This window comes from Strix aluco, chromosome 12, assembly GCF_031877795.1.
Source record: "Strix aluco isolate bStrAlu1 chromosome 12, bStrAlu1.hap1, whole genome shotgun sequence".
NCBI classification, from domain to species: Eukaryota; Metazoa; Chordata; class Aves; order Strigiformes; family Strigidae; genus Strix; species Strix aluco.
Genome location: NC_133942.1, coordinates 7,021,156 through 7,038,184, shown reverse-complemented (window position 1 = coordinate 7,038,184; position 17,029 = coordinate 7,021,156). Strand labels below are relative to the sequence as shown.

Genomic DNA, 17,029 nt, shown 5'->3' with positions numbered 1-17,029 from the left:
CAAATTACACTGCAGAAGCCTGTGAGGGAATACAGAAGTAGATTTTAAATCTGAATCCCAGAGTATCATCCTCATTGCTTTACAGCATGGATTTCTTAGTATGTTAGCAGTAGCACCAAATTCGTGTGCCGCAGGGAAACCTGGTTCTGTGCTCACAGAAAGATTAATTTCCTAGTGAAGAGTAAACTTTGTGAGCCCTTAGCAATTGAGAATTTAATCTCAAGCTTCTCTGTGATACTGATGCTATCAGTGGAAGTTGACGGTTTTCTACTTTAAAACAAAGTGAGTTCATGTGTGGGTGTTCCTACACTCTTCTCTGAAATTTATTCAGTAGTTTGTGGTGCCTTCCATTTACTCATGTGACAATAGTATCAGTCCTCTGTTCTTGCAGAGTTTAAGAGATGAGGGTTGGGCAGGGATGGTGATGTTCTGTATTCTTGAAGGGGGAAAAAAATCAGTTTAGCATTTTTACTTTCCACGTGTGATGTATTATATGACCAGTAGCTGAATGTATTTTAATATATGAATAAGCAAATAGCTTCATCCTGCAGGAAGAATTCTGCATGCCTGTGCAGGGAAAATGCTTTTCAACATTTTCAGAAACTATTCCTCTTGCATACCTCAGTGATCCTTCTTGTATACCATACAAAACTAATGAATTGATTACCTCTAGTAAAAAAGTTCTGAAAACCTAATGCTTACATTAAAGTTCTACCCCCCCAAAAAAAAAATCAATAAAATGTTTTTGTTGCTTTTTTTCTAAGTAGAAAAACTAGAGCTTCAAAGTTCTAAAGCATATATGTAGGTACAGATAGTGCCTGAAATTATTATTTTTAAATGGACATAATATTTTTTTGAAGCTCAAAACCACCTACTTTAAATGCACAATATAAGGTAGAAGTAAAGGTGTACTTGTTCATGAGGTATGTAGAGGGCAGATTTAGATTAGATATGAGGAAGAAGCTCTTCACTGTGAGGGTGCTGAGACACAGGTTGCCCAAAGGAGCTGTGGCTGCCCCCTCCCTGGCAGTGTTCAAGGCCAGGTTGGATAGGGCTTTGGGCAACCTGGGCTAGTGGAAGGTGTCCCTGCCCATGGGGTTGGAACTAGATGATCTTTAAGGTCCCTTCCAACCCAAACCGTTCTATGAGTCTGTATTATTTGTAGTTGTATGTTGAACCAGACCTTGGAGGTGTTGGCTTTTTGCTGTATGAATTCTTCACCAGACCATATGCTGGGATTTGGCTGCAACAGGTGTCAAACCAGATCCCATCCCTTCTCTCTCTGGGCACTTTGTTGCTGTGCTGCTTTTCACAGAATCATCTAGTCCAACCCTCCTGCAGTGAGCAGGGACATCTTCAACTAGATGAACTTTTGCAGAGACCTTTCAAGTTTCTGCTTTTTCTTTCCCCTTTATACTTCTAAAAAAAAAAAAATTATGCTAGCCCCTGCACTGTAGTTACTTCTTGCTGCAAGACAAAGAGCGAGCACTTCCCATCCTGTTTCCCTGTGCAGTGGGAAGAATTGTTCTCCTACCTGTGCAGTTCACAGCAGACAGTCTAGGCAGGCTCCAAACTTACACTGGCTGTCATGTCTTCCAGACCTCACGTAGAAGTAAGGGGGCAAGGTACAGGCTTGGCTACTAAATGTGGCAATTACTGGCCGGTTGACATGTCTGCATTAGGTGGGCTGCTTCCTCCAGATTGTATGTAGGACTGTCAGGGCTGGGTCTGCTTTACTCACAGCTTGAGCTGAGTCCCTCACCATCAGTATTTTGTGGCAGAAACTTGGCCTAGAATATGTAGTAGGTGCATTCCATCACCTGCTGAGGGAGCTAGGGTTTATACAGTTAAATGCACTAGCTGTACATCAAAATAATGACTATCAGTATGCTGCGTGCTATGATAAGGCACTTAACCCCAGTGGCCAGGAAAGATTTTTCTAGCCTCGAACAGTACAACTATTGTGTCTGCACGCACTGTGTGAAATAACTTTCCTCTGAAGTACTAAACAGGATGCGAATTCAAGAATTTTATTAGCTGTTTGCTTTTGCAGAGTGAGGTTTACCCTGTATGCATCACCAAGATGAATTACTGCAACTACTTGTAAATTTGCAATCAAAACAGCTGGGCTATTTGTTTCCAAAAGCTAAACTACAAAGCATAGTGCTGTTTGGGAGAAGAGCAATGTATTTCACATCAATGGGCTAATTATTGTATAGTTGTATAGTAAGATACACAGTAAAGCCATAAATTCATGTAAATTTATTGCATTTTGTCTGGAAAGTCGCCCATAATACTTATCAGGAATGACAGAACATAGATATTTCTCAAAAACATATTTGTAGTATAGTTGGTTCTTAGAATGAAATCTTTATTTCCAGATGCTGTTTTTGACTTGTCTAATAGCTTGGCTGGATTTAGTACCTGTCTACGTAGGTTTGTTTTGATTCTGTACTGCTTATTATGTGAGACACAGAATTGGTCTAATGAACTTTCTTCTCAGTTTCCTTCTTATATAGAAATATAATATTTACAGGCCTAACAGCCATAATTGGTAAGATGCATTGAAATTCTCAGCTCCAAGAGATTTAATAAATGCCAAGAATTTCTCATGAGGTTTTCTTTGTACTTTCCCCCATTCTTATTGTAGTGTTGCAAATCTTTTGTATTTTGGTTGACATTAACTCTTCTAGAAAATTAGAAATACTTTTAAAGTTTTCTAAAGGTATTTCAATCCAGAATCTATTAGGCCTAGGATTTTAAAGAAAATTAATAGCTTGAGGAAGAGCCGGAAGGCTGAAGTCTAATGGCTGAAGGGCAATCTTCAAGTTACATTAACCTAAGGGTATGGACAGATACTTAAGCTTGTGTTCATTAGAAGGTTAACCTCCAAGTAAGATGAGCAGCACATATTGTGGATGGAAATTAAAATGTAGTGAGTCTTAACCATTTTCATGGCAGACATGGGGTGATCCTACTACTTTCACATGATTAAGTGTTCCCTAAGACAGATTGACAGTGTCACCCTTCTGAATTGAGACATACATCGAACTGAGGGACATCTCAAAGCAGGCTGACTCAAGTATTTGTGTTACTCTGTCACTAGTGTTAAAAGCCTGAGTGAAATTCCAGCTCTGTCCAAGGAAATTTTGCTGTTGATTTCAAATGGGCTTGTATTTTTACCTCAGAAGCCATTAGCAGACTACAAAAATTAAGTGCATGTGTGATTAACTCAAATATGATGAGAGAAATCCTGCCGGGTATCTATAAAGAACTAAAACCATTCATTATAGCATGTTGGAAAGTGTACGTATTTTTTTTCTTTACTATTCTAAAGAGTGACTGGACCTATCTTGCTGGTTTGAAAACAAAAGACGTGGCTGCAGGTTTCTGGTTAGTGGCTTTTCACTGCAGTTCCAGGGAATCAGAAAAAGAACTAGAAGCAAAATCCAAAAATTGACTCTTGACAGATGCAAGCAAACCAAACTTCTTTGAAACTAAATGGGTACTTGACTTGCTTCCAATAGTAATAATTTGGCTTAATATGACTTGGTGAGGTTAGTGTCATCCACAAACATTTAAAATTCAGAAATGGAATTGTTGTTAGCCAAGCAAATACAAACCCAACTTTGGGTTTTGAATTTAATATTTTAATATTTAATCCAAAGAAGATGGGAATTATTTTTTTTTGAGAACCAGTATTTTTGGCACAAAAAAATCTTGGTTGGGTTGGGAGGGAGTTACGAAATTTGTCCAAATGATCTTCTAACCTTGTGCTGGCTGAGCCCAGAGTCATTTAGTTTCCCAGACTGGAAAAAAACACATGTTTTCAGTCCAGTGCAGCTGTTGATGCCAGGCTTGTTCCTATCAACATGTGCAGTGGTACATCACAAAAGCTAACTAATACTGAGCTTTCCAAATGTGAACCCAGAAGCAGTATCAACATAGCATCCTGCTGGAGCTATTTATGAAAGCCCATGGTCTCTGTTAGTATCCTTGTGCTGGGCTGTAAGGAGAGATCATCTCGCTAGGAGCCACGCCTGGTCTAAATGGTGCTGCTTTGTATGTGTAGATATGACCTCACTTGTCAAATGACAGTACCATCTCCAGCAGTTGGAGACCTAAGCAGATGTTGAGATGTGCTGTAAGATAGTGTAAGCTGGCAGCCTTGTGCCTAATGCTCATGTGAAACACCAACCGTATTTTTGTGGATTCTTCTTATTAAGCAGGCCCAAACATTGAAAACTAGACAAATCTGTAAAGGGACCTTTTAAATATGCAATTGCTCTTTTGTGTTTATTTTCTCCATTCAAGAGCCCTATAGTGTGGGGATTTTTTCCTTCTACTTTAACTGCATGGGGAAGCTATAGAGAACAACTGTTAGGATCACCAATTTATTACAGCTAAACGAGGGGCAGTTTGTAAACTGGTAAGGTGAGTGGCAAGCTTGGGGTTACTGCAGAGTAAGAGATCAAATGAATAATCTGTTTGCTGAATGAATGCATGTTCTTTATTAAGGAGCTATGAGCAAGCTTTCTATTTGGGTAGCCTTGACAGTTCATCCAGTTTTTTGAGATGCCATATTGCTCCTGTTATTTGCCATAGTGTTAAAATTTGTCAAGCAGAAGGCCATCAGTCCAGAGAAGTACCTTTTCTTTGAGCCGTGACATCTTCAGAATTAACTACATTGTGGATTGCTGCAGTACCTGCTGGACATGTGCCTTTTCTGCAAAGTTGGTAGTGTATCAGACCAACTGAATTTCAACAGTGCCAGTATGCACTGTGTAGTATGAACTGGAACGAGAGCCCAAAGGAGCTGTCAGGGCAGCACTGGTATGTGTTGAAAGCATATTCATGCTGGATTGTTTGCATGTCACAAGACCTTGCTCGTAGACCTGCTATGTAGCCCCTGTGCTCTCTGCAGTTTCTAGGTGAAGAGATAGAGGGAAGGAGCATGAGTGGAGGCTTTTCATAACCATCCCAAACAGAGCAGCTTCTCCTGTTTCTGTCTGAAAGTACCATCTGCAAGCTCCTTGGAAGAGGGTGGACTTGACTGGGCTCTCCTGGGAGTTTGTATTGGTCTAGGCCTCCTCTAAAGGCTTTCTTGCAGCTAGAGTTTTTTGTCCTGTAGTCCAAATCTGCAGTACCAAAAAGGTTAAGATTTGACCAATGATCGTGATGCATTTGTGGAGAGGTTATGGTTGTGCACAAGATTATTTTTCTCTTTTTTGGCCTGTCTAAACTTCTCTGTAGAAAGTATGAGCTATATTTACGAATAATTTAGTTACATGATTACATGTTCTTTTTTTCCCCAAACAGCATTCTGCTTAATTTCAGCATACAGGATGATACCACAAGGGGATAGAATTATGGCTGCATGAGCAAGTCCAAATCTGCTGTTTCTTAATTTCCAAATGCCTGATTTTTTCCAATCTAAATACTTTTCCTGTGATAGAGGATTTTTTTCCTTTTTGATGTGATGTATTTAAAAAACTGTACTGTAGATCCCTCCATAAAAAAGATGCAAAATTCAACATCCCTTTTTCCTTGAAATAAAAAGCTCGTATCTCTTGTACCCCTTTCCTTTTTCTGGTTACTGCATGGGAATGGTGAAGACATGAATGAAATGGGGAATCTGCAGTGTTAAAATATGTATCAAATGTACTTGTTAAGGAAGTTAATTTGCTGTTTGTTTTCTGTGTGGCATCTCTGCATTCATAATCTTTTGACAGATCAATTATTTTTTTAAAATTAAATAAAGGAAGTATTCTTTATACAGTCATATAAAGAAATACTTTATCAAACTCTTGTCTTAAAAGTGGAATTAGGGAGGGTCAGTTTAATCAAAAGACATTTTAATTTTTTCTCACAATTAACCTGTTCCCCCATTAGGGGGAAAAAAGATAAAACAACTTTGTTCAGTCTGAAGCGAAGCGAAGAAGCCTCTCCTGCACAAGGTTTTCAGGGTTTCCCCTTCAGAAGTGCAGGTTGCTGGATTTCTGAAGAAAAGAGTTTTTACATACATGACCAATAACACACTCTGAATGCAGATGTGTGGAGCTGGTTAAAATTCTCACAGAGAGGTTAAAACAAAAACGGTTGTCAGAATTATCAGGTTGTTATCCCAGGAAGCCTAGTTTCAGTTCTTGGAGAAATGCAGCTTGCACCAGTCGAGATGAGTGATCATGTCATGGTCATGCTTGTCCTCAGTGTGGTATCAGTGGTGTTAATCACACAAGAAATTTGTCTAGTCTAATTCACAAGAACTAAATGTAGGTACCCCTAAATCACACTTCCCCTTTCTCTTTGAAAGCTTCTGGGGTAATGTCTGGTTAGGTGTTTTTCCCTGCTCCTAGTTCAAATTATTCCCTCTTGCCCTTTCTCTGTTTTTCTGGATAGCTCCATGACCTCCTTAGGAGTGCCCAGTAGGAACTGTAATAGCCATCATTTGCATTGGAGCTTTAGACTGCATAAAAATTTTAATTTATAGACTGATATAAAACCAACTTTTTTTGCATAAAGGAAACAAAATTCCTTTATGTACTAAATTCAGAATAAAAAGCTCCAGTGTGACGCAGAAGAAAAAACCCACACAGAAGCCCTTTTCATTTTGCACCCCTTCCTGTTGCCAGTGACCAGGGCTCAACACTGTCTTTGATTTGAGTATTTCTGATCTTAAGTATTTCTCTACCATGCTGTTTGTTTCTATGGCTGTGCCCACAGTGCACTGTCCTACCCTCTCAGTTTTGCTGACATTACTATTTCTGGAGCTGTACTGTGCCTATATCAGGGAAGCCATCCTGCTTTTTTTTAAAAAAAAAAAGTGCAGGAAAAGAAAAATAACTTTTTTGTTGTTGATTGAAATTCCAAATCAGTTTCCTGATCCAGCTCACTGTAATGGCCTGTGTGCAGGTGCATGGCTCTGGCATGGGCAGAGGAAGGAGCAGAAACTGGGTAAGAATGCCTAAAACCTGCATTGTGGCCCACAGCAGTGTTTCCTCAAGTGGGGCCTGTTGCATTTACTGTTAATGCAAACTGTTAGCCTGTCCATGTGTCTAAGCTGCTATTCGGGGGGCTATGTGGAAAAATCTTTAGTTAGAACATGTCAGAGCTTGGTCTTGTTGATACTTGTAAGAACATAAACTCATATGTTTCAGTCAGTGTCTGTATTTTGTACAGAAGTTTACAGCTTCATGATAATACTCCTCAGAACATGAGCAAGTCCAATTAACAGCTCCGAACTATGTGGTCTTGACTTCAGCTCAGCTAAACAGGGTGCAAGTTAGTAGAGACTTTGGTGTGAAAGGCTTAAATTAAACCATCTTCCTACTCCCCACCCACTGTAGTGGGGCCACAACATTGTGGCATGTATTTTGTAAGACTGTATTTAAACTGGTGCTAAAAGTCATGGTTTTCACGCACAAGTGTACAGCTTTTTTTTTAAGGCTGCTCTTGGAGTTTTGGTTTGGTTTTTGTTCTTTTTTCTTTTAGCTTAGAGTGTATGTACACACATGTGCTAAACTTTAACATGTTTTCCAAACTGTGTTCTATGCTTTGTGTTGTTTAAGCTGGACTTTATCTCCTTATTAGCAAGCTACAGTGAAGGTGTGGTGACTGACAATGGAAGGTTGATCTAAACATTAACCAATTAACTCAGACAGGATGTGTGCTGGGCAAGGCAGCAGCATGAACCTTTGCTCAACTATATCGCATGACCCCACTTCTCAACCTGTGTGGTTCTGAGCCTAACCCATGAACTGTGAAGCATTGCCAGTGTCCCCACAGAGGAGGGGGTGAAAGAAATCATAAACAAAGGGTACCTTGAAAAAGCTTTGAGGAACTCCGGCCTGTGTAATACCTGTGCAAAGAACAGAGGAAAGCTGAGGGACTTCAATGCAAATACAGCACCTTTTAAGCACTTTGGAGGTCTTGCCTCAGAAAGAGCTCAGTGCAACTGAGCAACTGGGTGCAACTTCCTTCACCTACTGCAGATAGGTGAAGAGCTGAGTCAGCTTTGCTGAGATTTGAACTGTGATCCTACACATTTTAAGATGGGCTACTAGTCCACAAACTTGACTTTATACAGAAAACTATTCAGAAATATGCTTCCCATCAGATTACACTGACCTCAGTACATACAAGACAGTACGGCAGTCAGTCCAGTGAATGTTCCTGGGTTTTATACCACTTCAAAGCTTGCACTAGAAACTTTTTGGGACAATTCTTTCCTTTCTGTCATATCTCCTTTATAAACTAAGTCTGTTTAAGTTGGGAAACTCTGTTCCTTCTACAGCAATCTCACCTTGAAAACACACCACAAAACAAATAGAATTGCTGAACTCTCACAAAATGGGCATTGCTCATACTCACATGGCAACTCAGCATGCACCGAGTGCTGTCTCATCTCAGTTCCAAGAAGTGAAAAAAACCTCACTGGAGCTGTTAACTAATTGCCTCAGATGAGACCGTGAGAGATGAGGATTTTTTTGTCTACTGAACACTGAGTGGAATAGGTGTGGAAAGGTCTGTATGGAAAAATTTCTGTTCTGGTGGTAGATGGAATACCCAAAGGTTGACCTCTGCCCCCTCCCCATCTCTGTTGGTAAGGAGGAGAGCCACATCATTGCTCTTTGCCTACTCTATATCCTATAGGAATATAAGTGAGAGATAAGTTCAGAAGAATAAAATCTCCCTGCTGTTCCTTGTTGCTTTTAAACACCACTCAGTTGCACAGAAATTTCCTGTGGAAGTTGGGAGTGTTTTATGCTGCTGTAAAAGTTGTGGTTTTTTAAGGAAGTTTTAACAGGTAGATGAGGTGGAATGGATGGAAAGAATAAGTTTCTGCAAAATATTAGTATATGTTAAGACATTTGTGTTTCTTGCATAAAGCGTAGAAAGAAGCATCAATCACAGTTGTCACTTTAGGATATAGATATACACAACCTATTAATGTCCATTTTGAAGGTTTCAGTTGAGCCGCCCTCCTATTGTACATATTAACTACTTGTCTTTTTAATTAATTAAATCAGCTAATACATTAGGCATCTGCACCAGAAATTACTCACTTTTTGCCACTTTTTCTCTCCGGAAGGCTCCACTGAGTCCTTTGGAGACTTGACTCCCTCTATCTCCTTTCAGGTCTCCTCCCACGTTACTCGTCTCACCTTTGTGAGCGCCTTATATCAAGGTAACGAACCCTTCAGCTAAGGCGAGTTGGACTCTGCTCCCTGGGGAGCCATCAGAGCTGTCAGAAGAGCTTGCTGTCCGACTGCAAGTTGCTCCTTCAGTCCTGGTGGTGAGCAAACTATCTGTAGAGCTGCCAACTCCAGTAGCAGAGAGCAGGTTTGGCCTATTGATGTTGCCACTGGTCAGATCTGGTTGAGTTGTAAAACAAAGTTCTGTGTGAATGTAAGCATATTTCTAGCTTTAGGAAAAAAAAGAGTCTGATTTTATATTCTGGAGTGGCAAATATTTCATATTCATGTCCTATGTGAAAGAACTGCAGTGTTGCTGGCCCCACTGTTATGACTTAAGTTCTCTCAAAATCTGGAGATCACTGTAAAAAAATAAGGATTTTTTTAAAAATCTAGCTACACATTTTTTGTCATTGTTTTGTTTTTTAAGCCTCTTTTGGGAGGGAGGTTGCGAGTATTAGCACTGTGCTGTCTCCCAAATAAATGGTGAATTTTTTTACTATGTTAAGAAATTCCCCTACCTACATCTGTCTGCCTGTTCTCCGAGGCCAGTTTCCATCAGTTTTATTCCCATTTCCTAAATTGCTTGTATCCCCATTTACCTTATACTCTCCAGGCCTGCAAATGCAGTTATAGCAGGATTCTCAATTTCCTCAGTCTCACAAGACAGCTGACATGGTACCTCATACCTTCACTATTTTCTCAGGCTAAGTGCTTAGAACAATTGGTTTGGGTAAAATTTTTCATTAAAAATTGTTTTTTTGAAAAATGTTGTAAAATGTCAACCCCAAATGAGATTTTAGAGCACTAATATTGCAAAACAAGGCTGATATTTATATTTTAGTTTTGTTGTGCTGGTAGGTGTAACAATTGCTATCATAAAGCTGTTGTAGGTACAGATTCACCAAATCCCTTCAGGGTGTGATTTAAACATGAGTAATATTAGGCAAATGCTTTAGTATTGTGCTGCCTTAGGGATATAACAAATAAAATAATTCAAGGGCTACGAAGGCCAGGGAGGAGACTCCCCCTGATATCAAATGGATGTTGAATCAAGTCTCTGCTGTATTAGGGAAAGTTTATCTGAAAAAAGTTTGCTGCTTACACTGACTTTAGAAGTATTACAAGGTTATAGATAAATGGAGTGTGTATTTTTCTAAATTATGTGTATTTTTCTGTTTTAAAGTCGGTCTTGTTTCTTTTCTTCATATGAATAATTAAATTGCTTTTGGCTGACTTACCTACCTGAGAAGGATGATCACAGTGTAGACCCTTTCTTTTTGCATACCCAGGCACATAATCTGAAAAATCTGAGAATGTATTGACTACGTTTTACGTTATTATAAGGTTACGGGACGTGAAATAAAGCCTTGGAAATGGCTCTACAGAAGATGTAAGTTCAATTTTACTATCTGGTATCAAGTGGTGGTTAAGAGTCATACTGTTGCTACATTATGTCTCTGCTGCAAATACTTGACTGATACTAACAATTCAGCCTGTAAGTGACTCCAGGATAAAGTTTAGTATTAAGAACCATTTTTCATTATCATTAAATTTTTTTTGGTGTTATTGTCAGCAATATTCTAATTTGCCAATGACTATTTCTGTTTAATTAAAGTAAGAGTATGTTTTTATGTTACTTTTAAAAATTATTTAGCATATAATCTTGACAGTAGCTTTACAAAATCTCTCATGATATCTTTTTCTCAGAATTTATGTTTCTTGGTATTCTCCAGTTTATGTTTTTCCAGCTATCAAAACCTGTGTATCAGTAGGTTTCATTCTCACAAGTTTCATTCATTTGTTCTCTTCCATTTTGGTTGCCATGCATTGGTCCAGGATACAATACAAATGGAGGTTTTGCCACAAGCAAATGTGGCACCTTTTCCAAGTGGGTTTTGTTGGTCAAAATATCATCTTGATAACAACCCATCTAGAATGTTTGACAACATGAATTAACTCTTGGAAGAGACTTTCAGAAGTAGTAAAGGGAGTCAGGAACACAGTTCAGATTGGAAAATGGGAGAACAAAACCCCAAGCTTTGTTGACAAAGCTAATGATTGTTTCTATAAAGTATATTAAATTGTAAAAAGAAAGATAAAAAAATCAGTTGGCTTCCAACAGAATTTGTGCTCCTGAAGCCATGAGCTTTCTTTGAAAATCTGCTCCCCTCTCTGATCTTGGTTATCTTTCTCAACAATCTAGTGGTTTAAAGCAAGACCTGTGTTCTTATGGAAGTATATATGTGAGCAGGTGTCCATGTGTAAAAGTAAATCCACTGTAACTACAGCTTCCATAATATGGAGGAATTCACGTGGAATAAAACCAGGTTCCTTTTCAAAAGAAATCACGGGGGAAATAAAATTATTAGGCAAACTTGCAACATGACAACAAATATCAGTGCAGCCCTTTGGAGTTCTTCGACTGTGTTTCAGATAACGTTCTATTGCTTCTCACAGAGACCTAATCTTGGAAGGCTAGAACTTCTGTGCAGAGCAGCTGGAATTAGTTAAATACTGGAACCACTGCTGATTTGGTTGCATCATCCAACATGACCAATCCTCAGTAAGTACCACGTGAGGATAGTTATAACCTATTTTAAATAGAAGGAAACCAGTTGCTACCTGTAGGAGAATGATGTGACATCAAGAGGGTTCTATCAGTATTACTGGAAGGAAAAGTTGATATTTTGAGAAGGAGTAGTAAGATTTGGTCAGTTGTTTAAAGAGTGTGAGTTAACAGAAAAACCATGAATGCTGTAAGCATGTCTGATGTGATATTAACGGCTAGTGGCTGAGAACTCATATGTCATATTATTTTCAGAGCCTTTTTTCTTTCCTGCCACCAAATCTGTTTTAAAGCTCTTTGGCAACACTAGTCTGTTGGTTTGTTTGCTTTTCTATTCAGTCAAATTAAACAACATCTGTCATTTAGTCTAAGAGTACAGAAGGTAAATAGTATTGGGCGAGGGAAGGCTGCACCAATCCAGTTTCCTATTTCCTTTGTAATACTGGAAATTGGAGCATTGTATGCTCTTCCATGCAAAACTGAACCAGCTTGGTCTTGTTAAGGTAAATGTCCACAGGATGGCACTAATGGTGAAAGCCAAAGAAAGGAAATTCTTGCTAAAATTAGCTCTTACCTCTGGGCTTCTGATTTCAGATTGTTTACAGAGAAATACAGTTCTGTTGGAAATGAACAGATCTCATTACTTTCTGTTCTTAGTTAGACAAAGAATAAAATAAAATAAGCCTTTAGGTTGGTCAAATAGTACTTCCTTTTACCTCTACTTTCTGCCATAGGATGACACAGTTGCAGCCTTTCTCTGCCAAATGCTTGACATAAACCAGCATTTGCGGATTTTTAAAATTACTTTCTCGTGTAATGCTGGCAGCAGTTAGCTCCTTTTAATTTAGGAGTAATGTTTTCCGTCTGAGAGGGTTAGTCTAATGGTGAGGCTCTGACCAATAGGATCTTGCTCTATCTGTTCAACATAGAATTTTAGTTCCTTCACCTACATCCTATGTCCTTAGACTTACAAGATATATGAGTTAAGAACTCTTCTAGTTGGTTTTTTTTTTTCTGGAAAAAAATGAACTGTTATGGAGGTTGCTTGAATAGCTGGAAGATTATTAAAATCTTCTTTAAAACACAATCACCAATGCAACTTTTGCAGTCAAATAACAGGGGGAAGTTGGGTCCCTAAGGAAAAAGGATATTTTCACACCTGCTGTTGAAAACCTCTGACAAGTAGCCTAAGATTTCTTCAGAAGTTGGCAAGCTCCCCTTGATGAAAGCTAAAGAAGTTTATGCTTGCATCTGCTCTGAATCAAATGGAGCAAGCAGCTTTCACTGGGTACTACAGAGGATCAATACCTGCTGGGGCTTGACGTGCAAGCTCTCTCCCACAACGAAGTCATCCTTCGCATACACTAGATAATATGCTAACTGACAAAAGCTTGGGTTTCTAGATAAGTAGTATATTGTTATAAATGTGGAAGATATATACATAGTCAGACTCTGGTTTTACCTGCATGGAGTTCCCATTAATGTTAGTGGGGCGGTAGAAGAATGAATGTTCAGATTTAGAAGCCGTACTAAGGATAGGTTAGATAATCTTTATAGAGGAGTCCATAATTCTTCTGAATCATTGTTCTCCTTTCAGAATTATTTTGAAATAACTTGTAACAGAATGTTCCTTTCTAGTTGAATGAAACAAAGTTGCCATCTACCAAAACTATCTGAATATTGACCCACAGTGGAAGAGGGGTCAAACTGCATCCGTTAATTAACAGTTGATTTGTATATAATGATTAATAAGCTTAGCTATTCATTGCTCACTGATCTAAGTGACAAAGCAGTGAGTTTTTAGTTGGCATAGTTACATGCCTTCTTTCTGTTTTGCACAAATATTTTGCTTTTGGGTTCATGCATTGTTTCCATATTTGTTTGTTTATAACGTATCGATTTATATTTAGTGCTTTTGAAGCAGATTCAGCAGAGTGAAATGCTGTTCTCCTTTGTCTGTGAGGTTTCTGTTGATTGCAGTGGGATCTATGAAAGGCAAGTTTGGAGAGATTTGGTCTGTCCCCTCAGTGAAGACACTTCCCGCAATGACCTTGCACAGGTCTTTTAAGTTGCTGGCTTTTTATGATCCTGTGAAGTTCTTGTCTCTAACTTATTTTTACTTGCTTGCTTATTTATTTATTTCTATTTATATGTGTATGTAGAGAGAGAGTGTTTTTTATTTTGCTTATCACATTTTCAGGCCTACAATAGAAGGCGGTGTTTCAGAAGTTGAGATAATTTCACAACAAGTGGAAGAAGAGACCAAAAGCATTGCTCCTGTACAGCTTGTTAATTTTGCTTATCGAGATCTACCTTTAGCTGCACTTGATCTGTCTGTAGCTGGGTCCCAGCTTTTGTCAAATTTGGATGAGGAGTACCAAAGAGAAGGGTAAGTACAAAGGACGTAATTTTGTTTTATAGTTTTTAGATTATAGGAATTTCATGGCCTGTAAAAAAAAAACCAAAACCTTGAGCTGGAGAAGTGCAACTGGTTGTCCTCAAATTCTTTTAAAATCCATTGTCACAGGATGGAAATGATCTTTCCTAATACAACTAATCTGTGCTGGTTTGGGGCTCTTTGTAATTTTAAGTGATTCATAGCTTCTATTTAGCCACAGTCTGGAAGCCTTCTGTTAGGGAAAACTAGAGCAAGCATGGAGCCCATCAGACAAGCAGAATGGCCTGGTGAAAGCTCTTTTTGAAAGGTGTTTCAGGAGGGTTTCAGGATGACAGAGTTTGCTACTGTGATTCTTGTACATCTCCTGACTGAGAGTTAATGACTTAGTACTGCTGATTCCTGGACAGATTGTGTGCTTTTCACAGAATAATTTGAATTGCATAGTTTGCTTGTGTGAGAGCTTTGTTTTTGATAATGTATACATGTATTGCTCCTGTTTTCGTAGAACAACTGTTGCAGTTTTTTTGGAATAAAAGATCTTAATCAGTTCATAACATTTGCCCAAACGTGACCCAGTGTCAGATTAGGTAGCATTGTTGTCCTACAGGACATTAGAAGTTGTTCTTATGCCTGGTTCAGGTTTGGAGTGGCGGTAGGTGGACTGCTATACTAAATTTTTTATGAAAGATTTGGGTCAACTGGAGAGAATCCAGAGGAAGGCAGTGAGAATGATTATAGGCTCAGAAAACCTGCCATGGAGTACTGATTGAAATAACCATGTTTCACGTGAAGAAGAGACTTTCAGGGGAGCTTATAAGAGACTTCAGTGAGTAAGAGAACAGTCTGTTATTGATCTCCATGATGTTTAGGACAAGAAGTAAAAAGCTTGAATTGCAGCAAAGAAAGGAATAATGAGGGTAGCGAAGTGCTGGGGTAGACTACTGGTGTGTATGGGGAGAAGGGGAATAGAGTTGCAATTGCTAGATATATTTTTAAGACTACGCTTTTGTCAGGAATGATAACACTACAGTTTAACATCCCTTGGGACAGAGATTAGGTGAGCACTTGTGCCTAGCCCCTCTGATTCTGTGATTACTGTTCCCTTGTGTGTTGCACTGAATGTATGTATACTCTGTCAGTAAGATCCATCTAAAAGCACTTCACAGTAAGTCATATAGAGCTCTCATTGATGAAGACATTAAAAGGCTTTATATAATCCTCCATTTATTAACAGCTCAATGTGTTTTAACCTGTGCTCTGAAATCAGCAGAGAGACCTGCTTGATCTCTGCTCAGCAGGTATTCTGTATGGTAGTCAGGAAGCAGTATGTGGGGAAGGCTCTTGCCTTTAATTTCTTTCCAAATTGGACTTTATGAGATGTCTCCAGAAAGTTGTTACTCCAAACAAGGGGAAATACATTTCAAGTAGGTTATATAAGTATGGTACAACTGTAACATAAAATACCCTGCGTAGCAAAAGAGGCACTTGAAAATTAATTTGAGTATGCAGGTGTAACCCTCAGGCTATTTTGGTGCTGAGTAAATACCAGTTTAGTTCAAATATGCATTTTTATATATTTTTATGATCTGAAACTCAATTCTTCACTGTGCCAAAGTGCACAGATCTCTCATTGTAACTATTTGAGCAGCTCTGCAGTCTTAAGCATGGAAATAGACTTATCATTCTTTTCCTCAGCAGAGATCTCTTCCTTCACACAGACTTCTTTTGTAGCTTTATCAGTCTAAACGGAAATAAGCAGGTGCCATCCGGACCTCCCAGCTGTAGAGTGGATTCTCTGAAGAAAATTCATAGCTTTAGTTTGTATGTCTTAATGCATTTTGGCCAAGTATGTTCAGCTGAGTCCCAGGACTGCATCTGCCTTGTGGGAATGGCGGCTTCTTCCTTTCAGAAGCACTGATCGCAACTGATGCCTTGTGAAATTTAGCAGCAGAGCTGAGCTCAGGAAGCCTAGCAGCAAAAGTAAAATACTGTCCCCATACCACCTCATGACTTGGGTTGGGAATATGTCTGGTTTTGTGAATGTGGTATAATTTCTTTTTCATGGCCTCGTTAGATGTGACTGGCTTCCGCCTGAGTAAGAAGGAGAGAGATAGAGTGGGTCAGATCAGTTTGGTACAGAAACTGTCAGCTACATCTCCCTTGTGTATAAAGAGAGGATATGGGAAGGGCAGCACAGGAGGTGGAAGAAAATGTCTTAAGTCTCGGTAGTTTCTGCCAGCATCCATATTTGTAACTGTGACGCTCTGTTACCCCAATGCTGCTGCACAGGTTGCAGGGGGAGATACCAGAAGATACTGCTAATGCCAGAAAGTACTAAAAGGTGGTGTAGGACTCATCTTCCTCTCCCTGGCAGTCTGCCTTTGTCACAGACTCCAAGTGTTACCTTCAGTATACTTTTCCCCAAGAATTTCAGGGAAGGTGCCAACCTGTATGACCTGCACATGTTCTGTATGGCTCTGTTGTTCTAGATCTGTAGCTGATCTTGGCAAGTTTTAGTTGTTCTAACTGCAAGGCTCTGCAGCAGGAAGGTCTGGCACATCCCTGTGCTTGGAAAACGCTGGGTGGCTGTTACAAGCTGCCATCTGTCCATGACCTTGTGATTTTCAACATAATTGTCCACAATCCCTGGTTCCTGATGTGGGTTGTCACTAGTAAGTCTCCATCTCCGTGCACAAAGCAACAAGAGACACAGGAGACTAGAGGTGAATGAGTGGGCAATAAAGGAGTCTTATGATTTAAGGGTTTGGTTGTGTGCACCCCGAGGCTTTCCTCTAACTTTCCTTCTTTAAGGCCAGAAGGTGTTCAGGGTCCAAGCACAAATGCAAATTTAGCCTGCTTGCTAATTAG

General features: G+C 39.3%; 2 protein-coding genes across 4 annotated transcripts in view; one reads left to right on the top strand and one right to left on the bottom strand.

Annotated features, from left to right (window-relative positions):
• Positions 1–9,179, bottom strand: part of NRG4 (neuregulin 4) — a 53,338-nt gene extending 44,159 nt beyond the window's left edge. For all 3 annotated transcript variants that reach the window (XR_012624868.1, XM_074837489.1, XM_074837490.1), the window contains exon 1: positions 9,066–9,179. The gene's annotated coding sequence lies outside the window, so the exon portion shown is untranslated. The remainder of the gene's footprint in view (positions 1–9,065) is intronic.
• The window catches only part of TMEM266 (transmembrane protein 266), a 64,975-nt gene continuing 57,109 nt past the window's right edge, over positions 9,164–17,029 (top strand). Inside the window, exons 1-4 of the mRNA XM_074837485.1 lie at positions 9,164–9,295; positions 10,487–10,587; positions 11,655–11,760; positions 13,964–14,152. Of these exons, the coding sequence (XP_074693586.1) occupies positions 11,747–11,760; positions 13,964–14,152 (203 nt within the window). The 5' untranslated portion in view covers positions 9,164–9,295; positions 10,487–10,587; positions 11,655–11,746. The remainder of the gene's footprint in view (positions 9,296–10,486; positions 10,588–11,654; positions 11,761–13,963; positions 14,153–17,029) is intronic.